The sequence below is a fragment of the Xenopus tropicalis genome, chromosome 8 (genome assembly GCF_000004195.4).
Source record: "Xenopus tropicalis strain Nigerian chromosome 8, UCB_Xtro_10.0, whole genome shotgun sequence".
Taxonomy (NCBI): Eukaryota; Metazoa; Chordata; class Amphibia; order Anura; family Pipidae; genus Xenopus; species Xenopus tropicalis.
Genome location: NC_030684.2, coordinates 99,618,057 through 99,643,562, shown reverse-complemented (window position 1 = coordinate 99,643,562; position 25,506 = coordinate 99,618,057). Strand labels below are relative to the sequence as shown.

Genomic DNA, 25,506 nt, shown 5'->3' with positions numbered 1-25,506 from the left:
CAGGTTGGAGCTGCAGAGTGCCATTGAGTCCTATGGGAGACTTTCCTTGGGCCGGGTTGGAGCTGCAGAGTGCCATTGAGTCCTATGGGAGACTTTCCTTGGGCCGGGTTGGAGCTGCAGAGTGCCATTGAGCCCCTATGGGAGACTTTCCTTGGGCCGGGTTGGAGCTGCAGAGTGCCATTGAGCCCTATAGGAGACTTTCCTTGGGCCAGGTTGGAGCTGCAGAGTGCCATTGAGTCCTATGGGAGACTTTCCTTGGGCCGGGTTGGAGCTGCAGAGTGCCATTGAGTCCTATGGGAGACTTTCCTTGGGCCGGGTTGGAGCTGCAGAGTGCCATTGAGCCCTATGGGAGACTTTCCTTGGGCCGGGTTGGAGCTGCAGAGTGCCATTGAGCCCTATGGGAGACTTTCCTTGGGCCGGGTTGGAGCTGCAGAGTGCCATTGAGCCCTATGGGAGACTTTCCTTGGGCCAGGTTGGAGCTGCCGAGTGCCATTGAGCCCTATGGGAGACTTTCCTTGGGCCAGGTTGGAGCTGCAGAGTGCCATTGAGCCCTATGGGAGACTTTCCTTGGGCCAGGTTGGAGCTGCAGAGTGCCATTGATTCCTATGGGAGGCTTCCAAAATCATGCATTGAAGTGTAACACCTATTTCAGCTCAATAGCTGTTTTCCCGGACTAGTACCAGTAGAACATGGGTTACACTGTACTCTCTTACCCAGAATGGGCCTTCGCTAAGTGGAAGAGGAAGGTGAGGGTGTTGTGCAACTACACCTCTCTTGCTGCTATGCAGAAAAATGAAACCAGAGGGCGCCAGAGGTTCTTGCAAATAACAAAATGATAAGTGTTTATTGAACATCCACAGGGTTTACTTACAATACAGCTTCAGAGGCCATTGGTACATGCAACACATACCGAGTGTATATTCAGACTAACACTCTCCTGCGGGCAGACTGGCAGGAATCTCTCTTCACCTCTGCGACACACCCTGTAGTGGATCCCTCAGGGAATTCTCTATCCTGATTCCCTATTCACTTGGATCCCTACACTACAGGCAATGTGGCCTGGGAGAGCTATCTCCAGAAAAACTGCAAATCCTATGCAGGAGCTCATGCTGCTCATTCTATCTCAGCCCTAACTGCCTTACACCAATAGAGTGTACTATAAAGGGAGCTACACCTGCCACTATCTAATGCCTCATTCACGGGGCCCTGTTCCCCGACTTCACTGGGCCTGGGCCCATGCCCTGGGCTCTCAGCACACATCCACCTTGTCCCTAAGGTGGAAGCAAACAACAGGAAGGTGCCACTCCTCTCCCATCACTATACCAGAGTCAGGCAGGATGTGGTCACTATACCTACTAACCAATAGCACACACATGTTAATGAACTCACTTAGATACATTCCCTTCTGCCCAGCAACTAAGGGAACCGAACCTGTAGGGATTTAAAGCCATAGGGACCATTTAACCCTATGGGTCCCTACAGAAGTTTCAAATCCAGTAAGGTTTTTGTGCCATTTACAATAGTTCGGATACAAAAATTTAGTGACTTGTGGATCGCAACCATGAAAATAATTTTCGCACATCAGAAATTAACGTGATTACTCCGTATTTTTTCTAATTGTGTTTTTAACTAGCGAAAATTCATCTTTCATGAATGGGCCCCTTGAAAGTGGTTCACAGGTGAAAAACATTGGAGACCCCCACTTTACAGGGAGTTGTGTGATTAATAATGAAATTATATCAGAAATGTCAGTTTGTGATTTTGTTTGTCAAGAAGCTGAATGCACTGAATCCAGGAATTAGTTTGGGATTTGGCTGAATACACTGAATCTGGGATTTCATTTGAGATTCAACTCAATCCAAAAACCTTTTGTAGTATTCAAATTGGGCTAAAATTGAATGCGAACCCTTTATGTAACTTTAAAGTGCTGGATAACTGCATGGGACAATTTTCAGGTGACAGCTGAACACCAAAAAATCTATATTTGAGCTAGTGCTCAGAAAGGCTCAGGAGAAAGACAAGTAGTAAAATCATATAGGGGCCCATTCATTAAAGCACGATTGACCACGAATGAGAAAAAGACGAAAAGTAGCCCCCCTTCCCCCCCCCCCAAAAAAAAAACAGCCCTTCTGAATGGTGGCAATGCATAATATCTAAGGTGTTGCCTTGATAAAACCCAATTAGGGGCCTGACAGCTGGAAGACTGGCTTGTAAGCTGGTGGACAGCTAAAGGTGAAGGCTATGGCTTTTGAGAATGTGCACTAAACACCACAGTGGTATGGAGCGACATACCACAGGGGCATGCTTAGTTGGTTCATTGGCCTATTAATGCCCAGCTGTAGCATAATAATTGGCCAGATCAAATTCAGTCTCCACTGCTGGCCAAAAACTAATGCACTTGGGGCAGATTTATCAAAATGTGAGTTTAGAGCTTAATAAATAATAACTTACCCACATTCTATTTATTCATATGGAATTTTTATAAGGGTATTCATCAATGGGTAAAAGTTAGAACTCACTTTTTGATAAATACACTTCTAAAAAATCCATAGGAATGAATAGAACGTGGGTGAGTTTTTATGTATTAAGCTCTGAACTCACATCTTGATAAATCTGCCCCTTCGACTGAACCCTTGGATATAATGGCTCTAATATAACATGATTTTCTGTTAGTTTCAGTTATGATAGGGACTAGCAGTTCCTATACTGATAATGTTTGACTTAAAGGAAAAGTAACGCTAAAAATTTTTAACTAAAAAATCTATTCTACCCTCCCCCTATAATTGCCCTATCCTGAAAACTATTTGTTATTTATAATGCTTTAGAAGAAAATACCTGTAAAAAACTTGGCTTCCGGTCATTTCAACAAAGGCGATATGGCGACACAGGGAAAGTTTCAGGGGAAGCGTTCACTATGCGGCGATCGACTGATCGAGTCTAGTCTTCCTTCTGTATAGGAAGGAGTCAGGCTAGACTCGATCAATCAATCACCGCATAGTTAAACTTCACCCGATACTTTCTCCTGCATGGCCATATGCTTTGTGAAATGACCGGAAGCCAAGTTTTTTTACAGGTATTTTCTTCTAAAGCATTATAAATAACAAATAGTTTTCAGGATAGGGCAATTATTGGGGGAGGGTAGAATAGATTTTTTAGTTGAAAATTTTTAGCGTTACTTTTCCTTTAACTCAATTAAACTCTCTATTTATCACATGCCAATTACTGTATGGAAATGCACTTATGGTGAAATCAAGGTTAGCCATGTATTTGTATACTAATGTGGGTGATTTCTGTTAGTTTACGGTGTATTTGGACACTACCGATTGGGGCATAGTAATGACGTAATACTAAGTAGTTTTGGTGCAATGTTTTTAGTTTAAATGCACATATATATATATATATATTTATATTGATAACATTGCACCTATTTGTGCATAGCACCTACATCCCACACAACACACTAAGCACCTGTAAAAGCACTTCCTTATGGCAAATACCTATGGAGAAAACTTACTGTAATTTCAACTCTGACAAGTAAGAAATTGTCTTAGAACATTTTGCTTTGTCTAGTGTAAAATGTAAAGCATGTTGTATAAACCAATACATATGTGAAATGAAACTATCAGTAGCAATGTAGGGGATAGCTTTATAAAGAAGCTACAGTTGTTTTTGCAGTCTCCCTCCCTGCTACCATCCTTGCCTACTAGTTCCTGAAAAGGCAACTGAGTACTGGTGCACATAAGGGAACGGGGGGGACTGGGGTGGTGTGAGGGAAAGGTATCAGTGTTCACAAGCAGACGCAGGGCTGCTGTAGTAGTGGGGGGTGGCTGGGGGCACCAGGTTTTTGCCTGTGGCACAAGCACCTCTTGGCCTGGCTCTGTTTGCCGGTCATTGACACCCAACCGAACACAATGTCCACCAACAACACTGTGCAACTCTGTTTGTGCTATGGGAAAACAGTTAAATTGTGTATGTGGGGGGGGGGGGGTGGAGTCACACAATTGAGGAGGGCATGTGTGCTAGAGCTAAAAGTTGGAAAAAAAAAAAGTGTACTCCAGTCCTGTTAATCCTCACAGATACAAAGTGGAGCAGTCCAAAACATTGTTGTTATGCCAGTGGAGAATATGCAATGTGTGTGCCATAGGCCTACTGAGTCCTGTACTAGGTACATGTGCTAAATCTGTATGGACACTGGGCTTCTCTTGTCAGCATCACAGATTATTTGTTAAATAGGCTGTTCCTACCATTTACTTGCCAGCAGTATGAATCCATTAAGGATAATGGTGTACAAGAACATAACATTACAATTCAAAATAGAACCTTTACTTGTGAGTACATTTTGCCATTGTAGGTACCTTTCCCATACCAGCAAGTTTACTGGCCTCTGACTAAATTGACCATAGTGTGTGTTAATACAATAGGGACCTTAGATTGTAAGCTCCTCTGGGGCAGGGACAGATGTGAATGATGAATAATCTCTGTAAAGCACTGCAGAAACATGTTGGCTGTATATAAAAGGAAATTATTTATTATTTATATAGCATGTATGTGTAATCATTCATCACTGTTTACTCATCACCCAGTAGTGTTTCTATATGGCCCTAAAATAAAGACAATAATTTTAATTTCAATCCAATTTTATTTAGGTTATTCTTGGTTTTCCTTTTATTTGTGTTACGCAGGTTTATTATAGCGAGGCAATGCTGAGTCAGCCATCCACTGTACTGTTTTAATTATTTACCACAGCATCTGTCAAGGTGCACAGCAGGTTCTGGAATCAATAAGAAATGGTGCCAAAGTTGCATGTGAGACACGAGATTGTGCTTTAAAACAATTCAATCATCGACTCTCTTGATTTTCCAACTCCAACCCATTTAACTGCAAATAGAGACAAACACAAGAACATGTGGGGTCAATCAATACTCATTTGGTTTACCTGAACAAGCAAAAAAGCTTAAATTCAGCATCCAGGTGTGTTTTGCCATTATGTATACATCAAGTGAAACAGTAGGTAGCGATCATTTCTGAGAACTTAAGGACAGACATTTGGAATGCCTGAAGGTGGTTAAAGCGTAAGGCAAAGTGCTCAGGAGAAAGACAATTCAGTAGCTAATTAGCAAGTGTAATTATAAACATGTTGGAAGAATTATTAAAGAATCCTACATATGAGGTAAATATTGCCCTTTTACATATTGTACCCTGAGTCACTGAGAGAAATCTCACCTGGCACGCCTATGTGGTTCTCCACAAATCGGATGTAATTTTGTGCTCTTGTGGGAAGATCCTCCCATTTCCGGGCTCCAGTTGTATCACACTTCCAACCAGGCATGGCCTCGTACTCAACCTCTACTTTCTGTAAAATCTCCTGGTTTGCTGTAAATTGCAAGTTGGATGCAGAATGTTTTCATACACCAAAAAAACTAAAATGTCACTGTGCCCATTATCCACCCCATTTGTTATGGAGCCTATCATTCATCCCAGTGTAATCACATTTCTGTTTTGCCTTCTGTTTTGGGCCCTCTGGTATTCATCTTCCATTCTGACTTACAAACTGCAGCCTGGTTGCTGGAATGATTAAGTAATTACAATTCCAAGCCTGAGTGCTGCTGAATTAATAACAGAAATCATTCAAAAATCCACAGATAAGGTGATTGCAGATTATTTTTCGAATACTATTGTCTATTTTATTCTAATACTAAAAGCTAATTTCAACTCCTTTAAGTACAGCAGTAGTAGGGAGAAAAAACATTCTTTGGACCAATACATGACCCAATATGTAATTTCAAATAAATGTATACGGGCAAGTCGTGCCTATGCTCATTAGAAAGTAACTATGCCATTTCATCTACATAGTATTATATCTATCTTATTCTACAGCACTGGACGGGATCATTTGGTAATGATTTATGCTGTATGTATGCAGGCCCAGACTGGCAAATTGTGGATTCTGGCATACGCCAGAGAGGCTGTTGTAAGATGCCATAGACCAGTCCAGGTCTGTATGCATGATAAAGAGCATATTAATTCATTTGATCATACTGCTTATCACACCAACCTGGAAAATATGGAATTCTCTTTCCATTTAGCCTGTAAGCCACACCGACTTTAATTTCATCCAGTACATCCAAAATATCCAACTTTGTTAGTGCCAATCTAAAAACAAAAAGTAGTAATGTTCCATACCCACACCACTGTGTATAAACATTATAAATAGTATAGTGTTCCTGTATTTTTGTTATTATTTTCGCTTTATGCAAAATAAATATACAAAGCGATAAATGCATTCTGAGGGTACATGATTTGCATGACATAATGTATTGATACAGAGTTACAGAGCGTCTCATATAATTAGAAATAGGGATTTTTTCATACATCCATAAATGTTACATCAAATGTTTTTCCACTAGTAGATGACAAATAAAAGCAGACGTAACCAACAGCAGACTTACGCAGTGAAACCATTGATCATATGAGCATATCGTAGAATAACCAGGTCCAGCCACCCACATCGCCGCTTCCTTCCTGTTGTGACTCCCCATTCGTGGCCTCTGGTCTGAAGAAGATTACCAATTTCCTGGAAATGAATGAGACACAAGACTTGAAAATTGCTTCTTGCAGTCTGATGGAATACAGCATAGCTCAAAAATAGAAGTATAAATTGAAGAGAGTAACAGGAATGAGATGCGGTAGAAAGGTTCACTTGCAATAAAAGCTTTAGCAGAGAAGATGTGTGTAAGGTGGAAGGATAAAGGATTCATGTTAAGTACTAATTGTACGTGTGAAAAAAAGACCGCAATCACATAGGATTTGACATTTAAATAAGGATGACTTATATCTGCACAGTGAAACATTTATGTTTATTTCTGAATACCAACATTTATTTGTTCAGTAGGAAAGGCTCCAATTCCCACTCTTGTAGAATATGTCTTAACCACACCATAAACATCCCCAATATTTTGTGGAGGGATACCAAGTCCAGTGCAGACTCCGCCTACTGTACAGTTTGAGGATGTCACAAAAGGGTAAGTTCCTGCAAGCAATAAAAGAGATTGTGTGATGAGTGGAAATTCAGGACAACAGCACTATGTTTCACAAGAGAAACCAGTATATCCCATGAGCTAGCTTGGAAACTTACCTATGAGTGAAATAGAGCGAGGCAATTTAAATGTAATCACTGAGGGAGGAACTTGCTCCTCAGGCTGGTGCACCACTTTGCTGAAAAATGAGCTAGGACGGTGTATATTCCCAATCGTACTTTACTATATTGCCATGCACATGATCCCAGACAGCTAAACTGCTCAAGCCTGTAGTGTTGGATAATGAAAAGGGCTGGGAAGATGTTGGCCCTATTAGGAATACCATAGAATCTTAAGGTGGACCCTAGCCAAAAACAGCAACCCCTTTTTATTTCCACCATAGCCCTATACAGCACCGGTAATATGTATCACTATCTATATCTGCTGTTAGTGTTTGCTATGATTGTCAGATTCTCTGGTATGCCCTAGCAGCCCAGTCCAACAATGCCCATAGCTTTAGGACTGAGGATGGATAACCCTGTTCTATAATATATGTTTTGTAGCAAACAAGATGGGTGAATACATTGCAGCTCTTGTATGGCAACCTGATTTACTCTTGTCAGCTTTTGTTACAGACATAAGGACTGACTAAACTACTAAATACTATTATTTATAGTTCACATGCATGCTGATTACAGTCACAAGTAATAGCAGGAGGCCTCCTTCCTATTAGCTTTGCCAGTGATAGAATGCAACAATGTGCCTGACAGTTATCATAAAGATATGTGTCTTACACTCCTGTCAGCATGTTGTCACTCTTTGTGGAGTCTCCCCACTGTGCCCATAACTATATATTTCAATGAGCCCAGAACTGGGACTGCAAATAAAACAATTTCCTCCAGCCTGCTATAACACCGGGAAGAAAACAGGCTTTATGTACTGCCAGTTGTGAAAATCTACATTCTGTTTCATACATTTGCTATTTATTTCTTGCTGACATACCTACAGAAAAAATGGATCCCTTTCATTAATTTTTACTAACCAAAATCAATGTCAAGTAAGGCAGCATTAGCTCCCTCCACCAAAATCTTTTTAGGAGAGCCGTGCAGAGCCTCATACATGAAGTAAACTCCATCCCGTACCATGGGCCTTATTTTTTCGGCATACATCTGAAATTTTAAAGCAGAGATAGCTTAATACTAAACCCTAAACCCTGAAATGTCTACAACTGTACATCTACAGCCAAAGGTTCACTGGCACTAGTTACCTTACCTTGAGTTTCTTTAATTGCCCATCTATATCTACTTCCAGATTAGAGAACATAGACTGGTGCTGATGTGCCAGGTTTTTAAATCTGTTAAATGTAAAGAAATATTGTCCATCATCATTTCACATGTTATAAACAATTAAATCTATTAAACCAAACCAAAAGGTCTATATATACAACATTTTTGGACGATGGAACCTGGAACTTCCAAGCAGTGTAAAAACAGCTTCACTTCTACGTAACAATTGCACTTCCAGAAAATAGCTGTCCATGCTCTAACATGAAACTTCACTGGAGGGTCCCTAGAGGACCAACCAATCTTTAGTATCCATGGAGTTACATCCATCTTTGCTTTACTGACAGCCTATCAATAACGAGGAAGTATTATGAGCTCAGGGGTAAGAGTATTGGGTTATATTTATAAAATGGAGCTGAAACATTGTTTTAATGTGATATCTCCTTATTTTTAGAGAAAACAGATTCCCCCTTACATATATGTTAAGACTTCCTTTTATAACGAAATGGCTATTTTCTGAAATAAAAAAAATGTATGAAAGAAAAATGTTCTGTATTCCTATAAACAATATGATAATCCTGTATCGATACCCAACCTTGCTGAAAATTCATCAAAATCAGAAAGCAGGTCACAAATTCGGAGGCCAGTCCGCGATGCTTTGGATGAATATGTTGGTCCAATTCCTTTTTTTGTAGTGCCAATGCTGATGAAAAAAGGTCAAACTATTAGTATTTTACAATCACATCAATAGTTAATTCAGTCAGGTAAACAGCAAGATATCCCTCACCTCCATGACCTATCTCAGCACCAGTAAGGCTTTGAAACAGGAACACTTCTGTCCTATGTGCCATATAAGACAGCAGACCTGATGCTACCCCTTCATGCTTACCTCTTTGGCACTACAGTGAGGACCTGAGGGGGGCACATTGCTAAAGCAGAACATAAGTCATGTTTCTACTTTTTAAATAGAGTACTTTCTGTTAATGCTAACATCTGAACAACCTGACATAGGTTACTATCTATTTTGGATTATAAACATCTTGTTGGGAACATTACGCTAAGCACCACAATATGTTGAACATTACTATCTTCACATACTAAAAAAGTTACTAACAGCAAGAAGTTGTTGTTTTATAATTACTTTTTCCCCTCTTGTGCTTGTCGCTGCACCTCCTGAAGGCCATCAACAGCCTGGTGGAAATCACATACTAGATAGTAGAGAAGAAACAGTGAAACACAGAAAGAAAGAGGTCTGAATTTGCTAAGAAACTGTAACATGTAATAGTGAATATAGCATAGGGCATACGTGAACTGCTCTAAAGTGAGCTGGCAGTGGGATGTTGTAGTTCTTCAACATCAGAACACCAGTGGTCACTTATACTTATTACTAACAATGTGACGGGTCACTGTACATTATAATTTTTCTGTAAAGTTGTGCTGAGTACAAACACAGATGGAGCTTTATGTAGTCTCTACCTCTACAAACAATAAGGAAACTTAGGGGTTTGATCCTTCAACTTCTATACCTGGAAGTTCAGTATACTTATTACATTTAACTGTCCATGCTACATGGAAGCTAGGTAAAGGCCTGTGCTGGGATCGAATTAGACCTCTATGGCATGGCTTTGAGGAGAAGTAAACAAATTTGGGCATGAGAATCCAGAGAACAAGGGCATCTTATGCAAGCTGAAACTGCAAAATTAGTCAGCATTAGAAACTAGGAAGGGAGGAGAAAGGGTTTAAAGGTCCCACACCCCTTTCACCCCTCAGATGAAATTACAGATGATGTCCCAGGTAACCCTATCCTACCAATGGATATGGGGTATCAAGCTGCTGTGCTGATGTGGGCCATGCACACCTGAACATTGATGTCAGTGGTTTAGCCTGAACCCACCAGACCCCTGAGATTTTGGATGGTTTGCCTGCCACATTTTTTTCACTCTTAAAACAAGATCCAGAAACTAATTGCAGTCTTAGATATGGGAAACATGTAAATTCCAGTGTTCATTTCAAGAGATCGACTTTTATCACCTAAAAATTGGTTGTGGGCCTGTACAGGCAAAACTGATGTAAAGTCACCTGTGCTGGGGTTTTCATAAGATTGTGGATATTTTGCAAAAATCACTATATGTTCCAGGATATTCATGGTTCTAGTGTTCTATATAAATATCTATAATTCTCACAGCACTTTAATAAGCAGGAGACACAGTCCCTACTAAGCCTATCTGTGTGTTTAAATTAGCATTTTGGTCACCAGTGATCCAGTAAGAAAATGTGGATATTAGGAACTGGTCACATCCAGTGGAAAAATTGGCTCAATGTATGCCCATACTTACCAATATGTGCTCGGTCAGATATAATTAGCCTTTTCTCCCAGTCTTTTAAACCTGTACAAAAGATAGTAGCTTTCAATCAGCATACAATAATCAAGAGACACTATAGAGGTATCACAGGCAGGGGAATTTCTATTTTCTTTCTGTGGTGGCCATGGGGTTTTCTATTCTATATGAAAAGAGTAGAATTCTCAGTGGCAGCTAATGAATTTGCTATCCATGGGAAGGTGCCACTGAAGCCATAGATCTTAACTTGCTCACAGGAAAAATAAACTCTAAACCAACAGCATATCTGGCTATTACATCTATTTGGGTACAAGCATTTGTACTTTAATGGGGAAGTTCACCTGTACCGTAAACGTTAGTATGTTATAGACTCGGACCCATAATTATCAACGTTGTATTTTTTTTCATTATTTTGTATGGTATTTGAAACAGTAGGCTTCTTAACCAGTGATCTCCTCTTCCTTTCTTCTAGGGGCACTATTAAAATAAAACATTTTTAACAACAGGCAGAAAAGAAAGCCAAAAGTTCTATGCACTGGTGTGCATTGAGTCAGTAATAAAAAACATTATGGATGCTTACATGCTATTTTTACAAATATACACATGCCAACCTCACAGAAATTCCTTTTTTTACACCCTGGTGTGTCCCTACATTTTATCTAGTAGTGATGGTTTCTCTTAATAAAACAGGGTTACAGTACAGTTTTTATTGAAGAATTATTAGAAGCAGACAGGGGCCTTTGTGCTCCCACGGGAAGAGAGCAAACAGATGCTGCTGATGCTGTTATCAGAAATTCCTGACACAGATAATGAGACAGAAGTCGTCTGCAATAAAACTGTAAAGATTCCGAGGTCACCTTTAAAAAAACGTGGAAAGGAATCATCTCGACATACCTTTCTTTTCATTTTTATCTGCTTCTTCAAAGAGGCCTGGCAGATGTATGACTACCCCATTACCTGCAGGGACACATACAGGCGATTAAAAGAGCAGAGGGTATTTGTCACAATGTCAAAATTCTATAGGCTATATCTTTATGAACTGCTAAGGAACCCTTGTTAGTAAGAGTCAATCCAAGGGCTACTGCTTCACGGAGTATAAAAATATGTATTCCAGCTCCATCCCAAAATAGCAGTGCAATACATTTATTTCATGGAAGGCTTCACAGTAACTCCCACAAGGGTTATAGCGTACGCAGTGTATGAACCAGCTTTTGTATGAACCAAGCTCACTATTAATAAGCGGCTTGGGAAATGCAGGATGGCTAAATTTGTTATCAAAAAGCACAGATATATGCTCACTATGGGAATTGCCTAATAGCGCTTTTATAGATTTCTTACTAACAGAGGATAAAGTCAGTGCTTTTTTACTGTAAAATCCCATTAACTAAACAGCTTGTATGTTCGAGTAATGGCACAATAAACCATAACGCCCATCCAAGTGCTCCACTACAGAGTACAGTTTGCCGGGTTTGTAAGGCCTCCAGGATCCATTTGTTAGCTCATTAAACTGGTACTGTCATGCTGTGTTACACTGGTACTTGTATTTAATGTTTAGATTTTACAGATAAATGAGAAACAGAAAGCGTATTGGCTCGAGATGTCAAAATCTCTGCCTCCAGCTGTGTGAACGTAGCAGTATCCCATGTTCTTCCCAACAGCTACAGAGAGAGGAGGCATTGCAGCTATTGACTGGACACACTGGATAGGCATGATTTAACAAACCCTGCAATATGTAGAGTTAGAATATTGCATGCTAGTTGTTCTTTAGCTAATAGAAGAAATGGACTGATTAGTGTAAAGTAATGTTTCATTGCATAGAATGCTGTAAGAATGTTTGACAGGATATCAAGGGGTGATATATTAAGCTTGTAAGCATGTAAAACGAAACTCGCCAAAAAGAGGTGTAAAAGCTGGGTAAAAAATGGCTAATTTCGCTGTCCTTAAGTTCTGGCAGAAGAACAAACGCATAAAAAAATTACCCATTTTTTTTACATGGTACAGCCTGGCGATGTGTAGCAAATTCCGTCACCATTTTTACACAGCATAATAAATATGCCCTTTACTCTGTCTCCTCCTAATTTAAAGGCACACAGGCACTTTTACATTTGGAAAGATAGTCGATCTCTTGATGTTAATGGCACTATCAGCCAGTTTCTCTCCCCACATGTGAGATGGTTTGGACGGCGTTTCAGATTGTCTGCAGGCTTGGCAGACCATGAGCTTGTGTATGGACACATAACCATCAGGTGGGTTCAGGCTTGGTTTTTAATTTAGGCCTTGGATGGGTTGAAAATCTGGTTGGTCAAGGCTTGCACATATGAAGTTTGCAGTTGGCCCTAAGGATCAGTAGCTCAGCCGCTGCGCAGTAAATCTGGATTTCAGATAGTCCGACACCTCCCCAGAGAACAGCATGCACCATTGGAAGAGTGTTTTCTGTGGCGTGTGCCATAATATCAGAAGAAACACAAGCTCACATTTGGCACATGGAATATGTATGCACAAACACAATTTTAGGGCTTTATTAATCATTCTGCCGGTGATCATGTCATCGGCATGATTGTAAGCTCTTTTGGGCAGGGCCCTCTTCACCTCTTGTATCGGTTATTGATTGCTTTATATGTTACTCTGTATGTCCAATGTATGAAACCCACTTATTGTACAGCACTGCAGAATATGTTGGCGCTTTATAAATAAATGTTAATAATAATAATAATGCCATATTAGGAAATGGAGTTAAATGGCTCTACACACACTGTTACTCCAACTCTTTAATGGTCAAGTGTCAGTGTAAAATTGTCAGATGTTGAAAATTGTGTTACTAAGGAGAGATAAAGAGACTGAATGGGTTTTTGTTGATTACATTTAGTGTTAAAATCCCTTTAACACGATAAAGTGAAAGTCCAGACATAATCCGAAACATGAACATACAACTGCTTCTCTGCATTTCACCATTAGATGTCAGTATAATAAAGGTGAAGCAGCAGAAGTGAGATAGCGTGGCTACCGTTGCTGGATATTATTCATGACTACATTGAGTAGATGTGGATTAAAATTGTACTGGTCAATAAGACATAGGCCTCAGTCAAGAAGAACTGGATACAATGTGTACACCAGTAACTTCCAACCTGCAGAATCATGGGAGATGTAGTACTATAACACTTGGAGGGTGGTATGCTTTTGATGAGACAGGGGAATGTAAGTATACAGAAGCTAGTTAGTTTGTATCTATTGTCCGTGTCCCAGCTTCATCTATTTAATCTTAATATATTTATAGAAAGGTAAAAATGCAATAAGTCTGTAGGGTCAAAGTTTACATCCTTTGAGACACTCTTGTTCAGTACAGTGGGACTAATGGGGGTGACACAAAGAAAATACAAAGAAGGAGGGGGTAAGGGTGCAGGGAGTGGAGAGGCTTCTTAAAAGAGTGTGAACATCTCTAGAAGACAAAACACTTACCAATGAAGGAAATGGCTTTGGGGTTGATGATGCCACTTGGAAAGAGATGAAAGTCATATTCTTTTCCTTCTACCACCACAGTATGGCCAGCATTATTTCCTCCCTAGAAAGGGAATATGGCAGTGTCACTGACTGTTTAAAAAATTGGTGAAAGAATGTTATCAGATCAGATGTTTAGATCCTGCATGACTAATTAGTAATTACTTTAGATGGCTGTGCAGAAATCAATGCAGTCTGCATCTGAACTAATTGCTAATTAAAAAATGCAGGACGTGGATTCAATATGTGCTTGGTATTAAAGAGATAAGGTGGTAGTCCAACATCTATCAGGCATTTGCAGACTTTGGCAACTAATACTTTTAGCCCTACCATCTTTACTGAGAACTATAGGCCTTCATATACATGCCTATATGTTTCTACTGTCCCTTTAATTCTTCCCATGCGAGCCAACAATACTGTTAAACAACTAACATTGTAATGATACTTCCCCTTTAAAATGAAAGATGCTTTCTCATGGGCACTGGTGTTGTGTTTATCAGGAGGAAAGTACATGATGATACAAGTCTGTCTGAGCTCTATAAACAGCTACTGAATCTCCTTGTCTTAAAATAGTTACTCAACCTTGGTAGATCTCTCAAGCCAGCGTCAGTGGAAAATTCAGATTCTCAGGAAACCACTGGCACGCCCAGACTGCAGCCTCATAAAGAGACAGTACCATTCTTAAGAAAAGGCTGCTTTACTATATACACCGCTATATTGAAACTTCATTTTATATGCCCTCAAACAGTGCTACTAACAAATTATATTGAGCCTATACCCTATAGAGCTAACAATCTAGTGCTCATTACGACACAAATGATTTGACCAAGTTCAAGAGACATGACCCTGGGCATAAGTCAGGGATTACTGTCAGAGCCCACTAATAAGCAATGGCATATTATTTTCCTTATCAGAAGGAGACATCAACAGCTCAGAATATATAGTTATTCTGCAGTGTAACAATAATAATACAATTAGCCTTACAGGGTCCCCTATGAGGCTGGGGGTCCAAGGTACATGCAAAGGACTGATTTCTGATCTTGAGGTTTAGATATATCTTTAACTTCTCATATGAATAATGTGCTTTTGAGGATATTAATAATATACAGTCTGGATAATCTAAATAAAACAACATGTCCTCAGTTGCTAAGTTCAAAACTGTCTGCAGAAGCAATGTCAGTTCAAGAACTATTCATAGGGATCAGGGGGGGTTATGGGTGATCTGAAACTATTAACCCTAACATCACTGTGTGCTAATGTGGACGGATATGGATGGAGATAGTGAGATTTAGTGGGAAGGTGTAATGGTTTTGAGATTTTTCCATGGAGTTATGGACCCTAATTTATTTGAAAGCAAATCTCAAGGCTATAGTGTACAATTAAATTCTTAAGAGTTTTTTGCTTCCTACTTTGTGGCAGCAGTTTGACAAGAAAGGCTATATCCAAACAAATGGGTTTGTTGCAATGGATGTAAAAGAACTTAAATGACCTTAACCCAACAGAACCAACATAGACTGAAGTGAAATAATGACAGAGCCAGGCCTGTTTACCCAACACCAGAGCCAAAGTCATGAATGCCCTTGTGGTTAAATGGAAGCAAATCCCACCAACAATGTATTAGCATCTGATAGAAGACCTTTTTATGTTGTTACAGTAGCAGACTGAGAGGACCAGCTTCTTAATACCCTTGGGAATTGGATAATGGACAGATCCTTTTTTTCATATAGTACACATAAATGGGCTATGCCCAATTTTAGTGACTTTGCTGCTCTGCTATGCATTTATTTGCAGGTATGGATATCTGAAAGGTTATTATTACCCATACTGTTTCCATTAGTGACCCAATGCAGTCAACAATGTTTGATTGCCACTAGACTGTTGCACCAATCAAAGACCGACCATAGCCCTAAATTCAGATTTCTGGAATTAAAGAGGGTTAATCCTTCATTCAAAAGCTATAAACATTAATCACAGTATCCTCAACAGACGTTGGTGTGAGGCAATTTATTGGGTTGTGTGACCAGTCTTAACTACAGCAACTGAACCCAAAGCAGTACATTAGATGAATGTGAGAGAAAACCTACACATTGAAGGGAGATTTAGAACTTAAAAATGACTCAACATGGAAAAGACGACAAGGCTAACAGGGAAGTGCCCAGCGATTGGAACAAACAGGATTGAACCTAGAGACGGGAATTTTGGCCTGGTACGATGAACCTTATGTTTCACTGCCAACATTTACAGTCTTAAAGTAGCCACTTTACTAAGCAGTTTCCTTTGGCTGTATATGCTATGTCATTTCTGGTTGATGTGTTTTCAGGTTACTCCATCTTTGGAACTGTTAAAAAAAATTGGCATCACATTTTAAAATAGGTTTGTAAGCTCCAAAACATCAGGCCAAAAAGTAGAAAAATCAGGTAAAATTAACATTGAGGACAAACCGAACACCCAATGAGAAATGGAACAAAAGGGTCCAGGAAGAGTTAAATGCAAATCTGAAGTTTACAAGGGCACATAGGGGATCACATCTACCTAAGGTCACCAGATAAATTCTGAATAAGCAGGGTCATGTCTAGCATCTAAGGTTTTCATCTCATACTGGGATTTGATCCAAGAGAATGAAACAGCTAATTGTATTCATTAATTGCCTAATTACAACGGATCCCTTCCTATTATAACCAATAATCCCTCAATAAGGTGATGAAAAAAAGTGCCCTAGAAAAAGAGCAAGGCATGTAGCTCTGGAGTCTGCAACAACAATGCCAGGATCCCTATGATCCAGTTTCAAGCTATTGTTAAACCTCTCATTCCAGGATTTGTACATTATATTCAGTTCTGATATTGTAGTAGTACCTTTTCATTGAGCTAACTCCAAGAGTACCTTGACATCCATCACTAACAGAACGTACAACTTGATTCTAAATTATTTTTATTTATGGAAACATGCAGTTTATATGGATACAAGATGTGCAATAATAATAGACACAATAAAGACCTCAAGCACATTGCAGAGCAAAAGTTGGATGGTACAACTGTACAATTACATCTAATTGGTAACATCTATTAAAGGTGATATCAGCCACCAGGCCGATTGTTCATGTACTGCAGGGATCCCCAACCTTTTATACTTGTGAGCCACATTTAAATGGAAAAAGTGTTGGGGAGTAACACAAGCATGAAAAAGTTCTTAGGGGTGCCAATAAGAGCAATAATTGGCTATTTGATAGCCCCTTTGTGGACTGGCAGTCTACAGAAGGCTCTGTTTGGCATTATACTTGGTTTTTATGCAACCAAAACTTGCCCCCTTACCAGAAATTAAAAAATAAGCACCTGCTTTGAGGCCACTGGGAGCAACATCCAAGGGGTTGGGGAGCAACACGTTGCTCACGAGCCACTGGTTGGGGATCACTGATGTACTGTATGTGCACGGGATTGTCCCATGTATGGCCACCTTTGTGACTGTAATGTTACAGGGTCAAGGAGTGGTGTAAAATTTCTCTAAAGTGCTGCAGAATATGTAAGCGATATGTAAATGCAGAAAAATAGTACATTCATATTCACATGTTCAAGGAGCACTTATAAGTTACTATAAGTCATAACCAGGAATTGCTTTGATGTCTGTCATATAACCATCATGTTCTGCTTTAAATATTGTTTTCCCGGCAGATGAAGATCCTGTGTTCTATTATATACCAGTTCTCGTAATCTAAAACCTGACCTTCTCCAACTGTATTTTTATTCTGCTTTGGGCAGGGCTGACCTCTGGGTTACACACAGCAGACTGCAACTTTAAATAGCAAACAGACTTGGCTATGGTGGTATAATATATTATATATGAACCATAAGAACAGAGGGGATAAAACTGCCCACTTTTTTAATCAAGTAATACATTGTTACTATGCTAATTCAAATTCATCATGTTTGCTTATGAAATTGTATTTTATTATAATAAATAGGTAAATAATAACAAAGACAGATTAAAGCCAACTACAGAGGATTAGCAATGGGTTATTTCTTACTAGGGGCAATGGTGCTATACATAGTCCTTGACCCATGATAAACCGAGGAATGATCCTCTTTGGTTTTTTGCAATGTTGAAAATGCCACATCTGCCTTTTGTTCTTAGAAATAAAAGGGGTAATATACTAAAATTCTCAAAATTTGCACTAAACATGGCCAGTGAATGCTTCCTACCAATATCTTTAGTCACTTACTAGGGGCCAGCCATAAGGCAAGGTGAGCCTTGATTGAGCTTGAAGCCTCACCTTAAGCAGCAATTTACCAGGGGTAGCAAAAAGCAACTGAGGGTGTAGGGGCACCATAGGGTCTTCTGCCTCCGGTGGTAGCAAACCTAATATCACCCCTGGTTGCTTAATTTTTAACTATATTGTATAGCTGGTAAGCATTGCATGGTCAACCACTTCCATGCTAGATCACTGGTTATATACATTTGAAGGGGTTCTTTCACAGGATAACATGTTTTTACAAAATATATCAGTTAACAGCTCTTCTTCAACAGAAGATTCTGCATTGAAATCAGTTTTTCAAAACAGCATACAGATTATTTTATATTTCATTTTGAAATCTGACATAGGGCTAGCCATATTCTTAGTTGCCCAGGTGCCCTCAGTCATGTAGTTATGTAGTTAGTGCTCTACTAAACTTTAGTCACACTTTACTGCTGAGTTTACTGCAAGTTTACGTGATATCACCCCCCCCCCCCCCCCCGCCCCAGAGCAGCTGATTAGCAGATAACCAGCTGACACCAGCATTGCTAAACCTCAACCTAGTGGTAGTTTTGAGAATAGCACTTAATAGTAAAAAAGTCCAAATCAGCCAGTCATGACTCCTCCAGTTACACTAGAAGAAACAATTTAGCTGAAGTTTAGATGCCTCATGAGGAACTGCTGCAGAAACTTTTTTTGATAGTGGCAGTGAACACTTTAAATAGGAGGCCATGGAAGTGATGTCCACATCTTTTTATTACATCATTTTGATGCTCCCAAACATGCGGTATAGAAGGTATTTATCTCATTAAATGAAAGAACATTAACCTTCTAAATGACTTATAACTAGTCAGTTCAAGTTTATGTTGCCTTGAACATGTAGTCATGCAGCATAAGCCTCTGATAGGATCCCCTTTTAGCCCTGCAGCATTTGGATTGCAGAAGACTTTCTTTAGATTGATAAAGTGGCACAAAAGCTTCATTTGGAGCAGATGCTAAGGCTATGGTTGCTACCTTTTTAATACAAGAATCACGGTGGGGATGTAGGTGACGTAGGAGGGGCAGAATGATGATGTCAAAACACAGAAAAATGATGTTAAGAAAAGGGTCATGGGTTGATTCTGGGATATGGGGGCTGAGAAGGTAAGACTGAGTGGGAATCAAGTAGATCAGGGACGAAATGAGAGGTAACACAAATTTACTGATTAATATGTAATAACAGGACCTTGGCTGGTATTCTACTAGCTATGCCAGTGGAATACAGACTGGGTGGCATCCCTAGCTAGGGGCAGTGGTACTTGGTACAACCTTTGGTCAGGGCTACACTTAGCACATGAAATGCATACAGATATAGGAAAAACACCTTGCAAATATGATGTTCAGTTTAACACAATGAATCTATTTGATTCTATTCTCCCTTTGTGCAAAGCCCCCCTGTGACTTAGGGTATGAAGTGGGAATGAAAGGCACACAATGAACGGGACATAGACTTTAGCCAGTCTAGCACCTGTTACATCACAGTGGGGGAGCAGAGAGCGCAGGCTCTTGTATTAATTACAGCATCCTGAGGGCTCAGCTGTATGTATTTTTAGATCCAATGGACCTTTTCAAGTGGAATTTATTGCAAGGTCTGAGTCACGGTTAAGGCTCTGTCATTTTACTGTCTTAAATTACGCCAATACTCTCGCAGCAACTCTAGTACAACACAAACTGAAAAAAAAATAAAACAACTATTTTAGGTCATCTACCATAAATCATAGGGCTGTGTAAATGTAGAAAATTATTTACATGTTGGTCTAAAATAGATTTACAGCTAGCTCTTTTTCAGCAAGTGACAGGGTCATGGTGAACCTTTGTCTAACCAGATCGGCCTCTGTAAAAAGGATCCCATTCATAGAACAGACAAAGATATCTACTAATGCTCATTCAAAGACTCAAGTAAAACAGCCCAGGCCCATATGTGGCAGAGCAACACACTGTTCCCATTAGTGACCCAATGCTGTCAACAAGGACTGATTATCACTTGACTGTTGCACTAAAGAGAGTTGATCTGGGAGTAGATCCTTTATTTAAAAAGCTTTAAACATTAATCACATTATCCTTAACAGACATTTGTGGGAGGCAACTTAAAGGGCTTTGGCTTTTCAACGCCTGCATTTTCTCTATTCGTTTCTTTATTAATCTCTTTCAATACCTGTACCAATGGGAATGGAGTTGGCTTGTGTGCAGACACATGGAGCAGATATCAGCTCACAAATGCATACAATCACAGCCCTGTATGCTGTGAAGGAAAACATAAGGGTAAACTGGAGTCATGTACACACAAAGTTGGCCGAAAAAACGTCTGGACATAAGTAAAAGTTTGGAGTTAAATAATGCACTGAACTTGGGATAGAATGTAGTAATAACTAAGACAAAACGTGAATTTTGGGCATGGCCAAGTATGTATGTTTTTAAAATATTACACTGGCGGTAGTTTTTTGCTCCTCCGGGGGTCTTTCTTGGATCCTAGTGGAAAGAGGGCCTGATTTGTAAGCTGGGCACCCCGAGGCTGCCCCCTGCCCGACACCCCCCTGCGCATGCGCAAACTCGCGATCGCGCATGCGCGGCTCTTTATAAGAGGTCCCCATTGCTCCGTATGCAAGAAAAACTTCAATATTTTGGTGCAGCGAGGTGGCATGCCGCCCCCCAATTTGTGCCACCTAGGCCTTTGTGGCCTTTCTACAAATCCGGGCCTGGGTGGAAACTACCACAAAATGTACCATTAGCCATTGGTACCCCTAGGCACCTTTTGGAGTCCACTTCTCCTTACCTCTTTGGTAGTGACAGATCAGAGACAGGCAACTTTTTATTTTAAAAGAGAAAAAATGTTCATCTTTTTTTACCTTCCTTTAGGAAATAGTAAATTGATTCTAGATTTACGACTAATCTCCTGTGCGTCACGGCCGTAAGGAGGACAAAAGTGTACTTAAAATAAAGTATGGCTGTTTCCACTATGAGATGACATAAGAACTTCTGTAGAACAATAGATAACAAAGGGGCACATGATAAAGTGAATTCAGACAAGTTCAGTAAAGGACAATTCATGACGCCTCAGAAAAGGACTCATTTCACAACTAAATAAAACACATAACACACAGAGGGGAGCATAATTACAGTGCATACACATTCAGATTTTAATTATAGGGTTAATTTACCTTGAAATAGACTTTTAGTATCATTTATACATTTTTTGTGGTTTTTCAGTTATTTAGCTTTATGTTTACCAGGCCTCTAGTTTGGTATTTCAGCAGCTCTCTGGTTTCTAGGGTCTTATTTATCCTAGCAGTGGTTTGAATGGGAGACAGTGTTGCCACCTTTTGGGGTAAGGAAGTCCACGCCAGGGCAGGTGACATTGGGGGCAGGATGGCACCATTTAGTGGGCATCCTTGTGACATCAGGGGGCAGGACTAAGGCATGGCAGGCAGTTTTAATCTGGACATCCCTTATGAAGACTGGGCCGTCTGGCGTAAAACCAGGCAGGTGGCAACCCTAATAAGAGAAGGGCTAAGGGCAGTGGCACATGGGGAGATCAGTCGCGGGCGCAATGGCAAGAATGTAAATAGCCAGTGGGATGGCATATGCGTCACTACGATTTGCCAAAGTCACCAGAAGTTGCCTTGAGAGGAAACTGTGACAGTGACAGTGGCTGCAAGCACTTTTAATGCTTTGCCCAGGAATTAATTGTCTCTTAATATAGTGTTCTGCCCTTCTGTAACTTACTTAGACTGTTAGCTTTATGAGACAGAAACTCACTGGGAAACAATGTTAGTAAAAAACCTAACATGGTGATAACTGGTTCCATGGAACTGGGGGTAATGCCCAGGCCAGATATGGAGAGAAGGGGGCCCCGGCAGAGCAGAAAAGGGAGGGTCCAGTAAAAGCTACAGGTTGGCCCCACAGAAAAAAAACTGTTTTATGGCTTTGGAACTATGGGTAAAACAATGTGCCATTACCTGTAGCTGGGCAGTAAGAGAAAGGGGCACTAGGTCAGTGCCAGTCAGTCAGTGCCAGTTAGTTACAGTCAGTGCCAGTTAGTTACAGTCAGTCAGTCAGTTACAGTCAGTCTGTGCCAGTTAGTTACAGTCAGTCAGGCAGTCAGTTACAGTCAGTCAGTGCCAGTTAGTTACAGTCAGTCAGTGCCAGTTAGTTACAGTCAGTCAGTCAGTTACAGTCAGTCAGTGCCAGTTAGTTACAGTCAGTCAGTGCCAGTTAGTTACAGTCAGTCAGTGCCAGTTAGTTACAGTCAGTCAGTCAGTTACAGTCAGTCAGTGCCAGTTAGTTACAGTCAGTCAGTGCCAGTTAGTTAGTCAGTCAGTGCCAGTTAGTTACAGTCAGTCAGTGCCAGTTAGTTACAGTCAGTCAGTGCCAGTTAGTTACAGTCAGTCAGTCAGTTACAGTCAGTCAGTGCCAGTTAGTTACAGTCAGTCAGTGCCAGTTAGTTAGTCAGTCAGTGCCAGTTAGTTACAGTCAGTCAGTCAGTTACAGTCAGTCAGTGCCAGTTAGTTACAGTCAGTCAGTGCCAGTTAGTTACAGTCAGTGCCAGTTAGTTAGTCAGTCAGTGCCAGTCAGTTACAGTCAGTCAGTGCCAGTCAGTTACAGTCAGTCAGTGCCAGTCAGTTACAGTCAGTCAGTGAAAGTCAGTTACAGTCAGTCAGTGCCAGTCAGTTACAGTCAGTCAGTGAAAGTCAGTTACAGTCAGTCAGTGCCAGTCAGTTACAGTCAGTCAGTGCCAGTCAGTTACAGTCAGTCAGTGAAAGTCAGTTACAGTCAGTCAGTGCCAGTCAGTTACAGTCAGTCAGTGCCAGTCAGTTACAGTCAGTCAGTGAAAGTCAGTTACAGTCAGTCAGTGCCAGTCAGTCAGTGCCACGATACATAATAAGGCAGTGACATGAGTGAGAGAGACACGCCCCACAGCCCAGCACCCCGGCGGGCTGGCACAGGCTCCCTAAGCATCACCCTGGCACCTGTACACAGCCATGAGGAAAACTACACGGACAGAGCCAATAGCAGAGCAGGGGGACACTTGGCCAGCGTTTGGGATAATAAAAGGCTTCCCGGATACAAGACTTACCTGGCACCTGCAGATAATGTCGGAGTCGGTAGCCAGGAGATCCACCACCTTCCCTTTGCCCTCATCCCCCCACTGCGCTCCGAGCACTACAGTCACTTTGTTCCCCACATCGTAGCGAGGTCTCTTGTGCCCCCCGGGGTGAGAGCTGCGGTCATTGGATGCCCGAGTGCCAGACATGCCCGCCGCTACTGGGACTAACGCTGCCGCTGCTTCTGCGCTACTTTCTTATGGCAACTCCGCCGGGCACTGACAGGGAGGCGAAGGGCACGGACAGGAGGCGGCACGGAGGGGGCGGAGGAGGGAATTAGCACTGAGCAGGGGGAGCGCAGCTAAAAATGAAAAGTCAGGGGGTGGGTGCAGGGACAGGGTGGCTTTAAAGGCGCAATATGCCCTGTTTGTGGGGAAGACTTGTAATTCGTATTATTTTCTATAGAGTCCTAGTAAACGTGGTTATACTGTATCAGTACACCAAAGTATGCCAAAGTTATAAATGCACTGAACCAGTAACCACCTCACTCACTGAGTAATAAAAGCGGCCGGAGTGTCACCGGGGGAATATTGGCCCTGCTTTTCAATAACATCATCTTCAGGAAAACATCATCTTCAGACATAATGAGCTTGTTGCTCTGGGCACTATGAGTAGTTGGAAGTAGCACTTGTGCTTATGTGAGCAGGGACAACTCCGATGGGTTTATATGTATCACAATCAAGTAACACATCTGGAGCTGGGTTATTATATACTATCAAGTAGCACATATGGGTTACTGGAACTGGGTTATTATATACAATCAAGTAGCACATATGGGTTACTGGAACTGGGTTATTATATACAATCAAGTAGCACATATGGGTTACTGGAGCTGTGTTATTATATACAATCAAGTAGCACATATGAGTTCCTGGAGATGTAGGGCAGTGGTTCCCAAACCCTGTGGCTGGACCACAACCTGGATGGATCTTGTTATGATCTAAGCTCCTTGATAATTGTTGGTTCTCAAAGGTGACCTGAGAAAAGTCAGAAACCACTGCTGTAGTGACTGTAGTGACAGGAGAAGAAATTCCCAGAAAAGGGAAAACCGGAGATGTCTCTGATAACTGGGAACAGTGACTTGGTAACTGTGGTTGTGACGCTTCAAACAACAAAGTAAACAATATTTGTGTTTGTGTGTATCTCTTGCACAAGTTACACATCACTTTACAGACTGTGTATATCATTCTCACCAGCCCCTACCCCAAGGGTTTTTGACTGGTAAAAAGGGGGTGCTTGAAGGTCACGGTTGCTAAACTGGGAGGTATGATGAGAACATTGGAACTTTACCAGGTGAGGGAGGTCAGTACAGGTATAGGATCCCTTATCCGGAAACTCATTATCCAGAAAGTTCCGAATTATGGAAAGGCCATCTCCCATAGACTCCATTATAAGCAAATAATTCTAATTATTAAAAATGATTTTCTTTTCCTCTGTAATAATAAAACAGTACCTTGTATTTGATCCCAGCTAAGGTATAATTAATCCTTATTGGAGCCAAAACAATCCTATTGGGTTTATTCAATATTTAAATGATTTTTAGCAGACTTAAGCTATGGAGATCCAAATTATAGAAAGATCCCTTGTCCGGAAAACCCTGAGTTCCGAGCATTCTGGATAACAGGTCCCATACCTGTACTGCTCTATACAGACGTTGTGGGGTACAAGATCGTGATTCTGATATTGGGCCCCTCAAGCAAGACAGTACCAGGGGAGAGACTTTACTGACTTCATGCTGGGTTAATGCAGAATTGAGACAAGGCATGTATTTATGCACTGCTCAGTTCCTGTACAGTTTGCGCACAGCCTTGCAGATGTCAGTTGGTTCAAGACCTGTTTTAAAACAGGTGCTGAATGACTGCAAAGTCTCTAATAGTTTAGCTTAGTGACATTGGGCAATTAATTTGTTACTCCAAGAGACCACATGGCTTCAGGAAGCTCTGCATGGAGGAGATGTAACAGAGAAGAAGCAACTGCTTGTTTGAGATAAGGCATGGGGCCTGTCC

At 40.8% G+C, this 25,506-nt stretch overlaps 1 protein-coding gene across 1 annotated transcript; it reads right to left on the bottom strand.

The window, feature by feature from the left end:
- Positions 1–4,641: 4,641 nt before the first annotated feature.
- On the bottom strand, positions 4,642–23,713 carry adssl1 (adenylosuccinate synthase like 1). Its single transcript, NM_001004939.1, has 13 exons — positions 23,473–23,713; positions 14,095–14,197; positions 11,533–11,595; positions 10,636–10,686; positions 9,441–9,507; positions 8,895–9,002; positions 8,289–8,370; positions 8,059–8,185; positions 6,876–7,030; positions 6,450–6,574; positions 6,056–6,153; positions 5,224–5,373; positions 4,642–4,878 (listed from the first exon to the last, which is right to left on the bottom strand). Exons 1-13 carry the CDS (start codon positions 23,647–23,649, stop codon positions 4,826–4,828), a joined length of 1,359 nt encoding a protein of 452 aa, NP_001004939.1. The 5' UTR covers positions 23,650–23,713; the 3' UTR covers positions 4,642–4,825.
- Between the last annotated feature and the right edge of the window lie 1,793 nt (positions 23,714–25,506).

Excerpts from the sequence above, each read along its gene's own strand:
- adssl1 (NM_001004939.1), bottom strand. The coding sequence starts at position 23,649 with ATGTCTGGCACTCGGGCATCCAATGACCGCAGCTCTCACCCCGGGGGG. Across the intron at positions 9,508-10,635 it reads ATCTGACCGAGCACATATTG|TATGTGATTTCCACCAGGCT; the intron begins GTAAGTATGGGC and ends TCTACTATCTAG. Across the intron at positions 6,154-6,449 it reads ATGATCAATGGTTTCACTGC|ATTGGCACTAACAAAGTTGG; the intron begins GTAAGTCTGCTG and ends TTTTGTTTTTAG.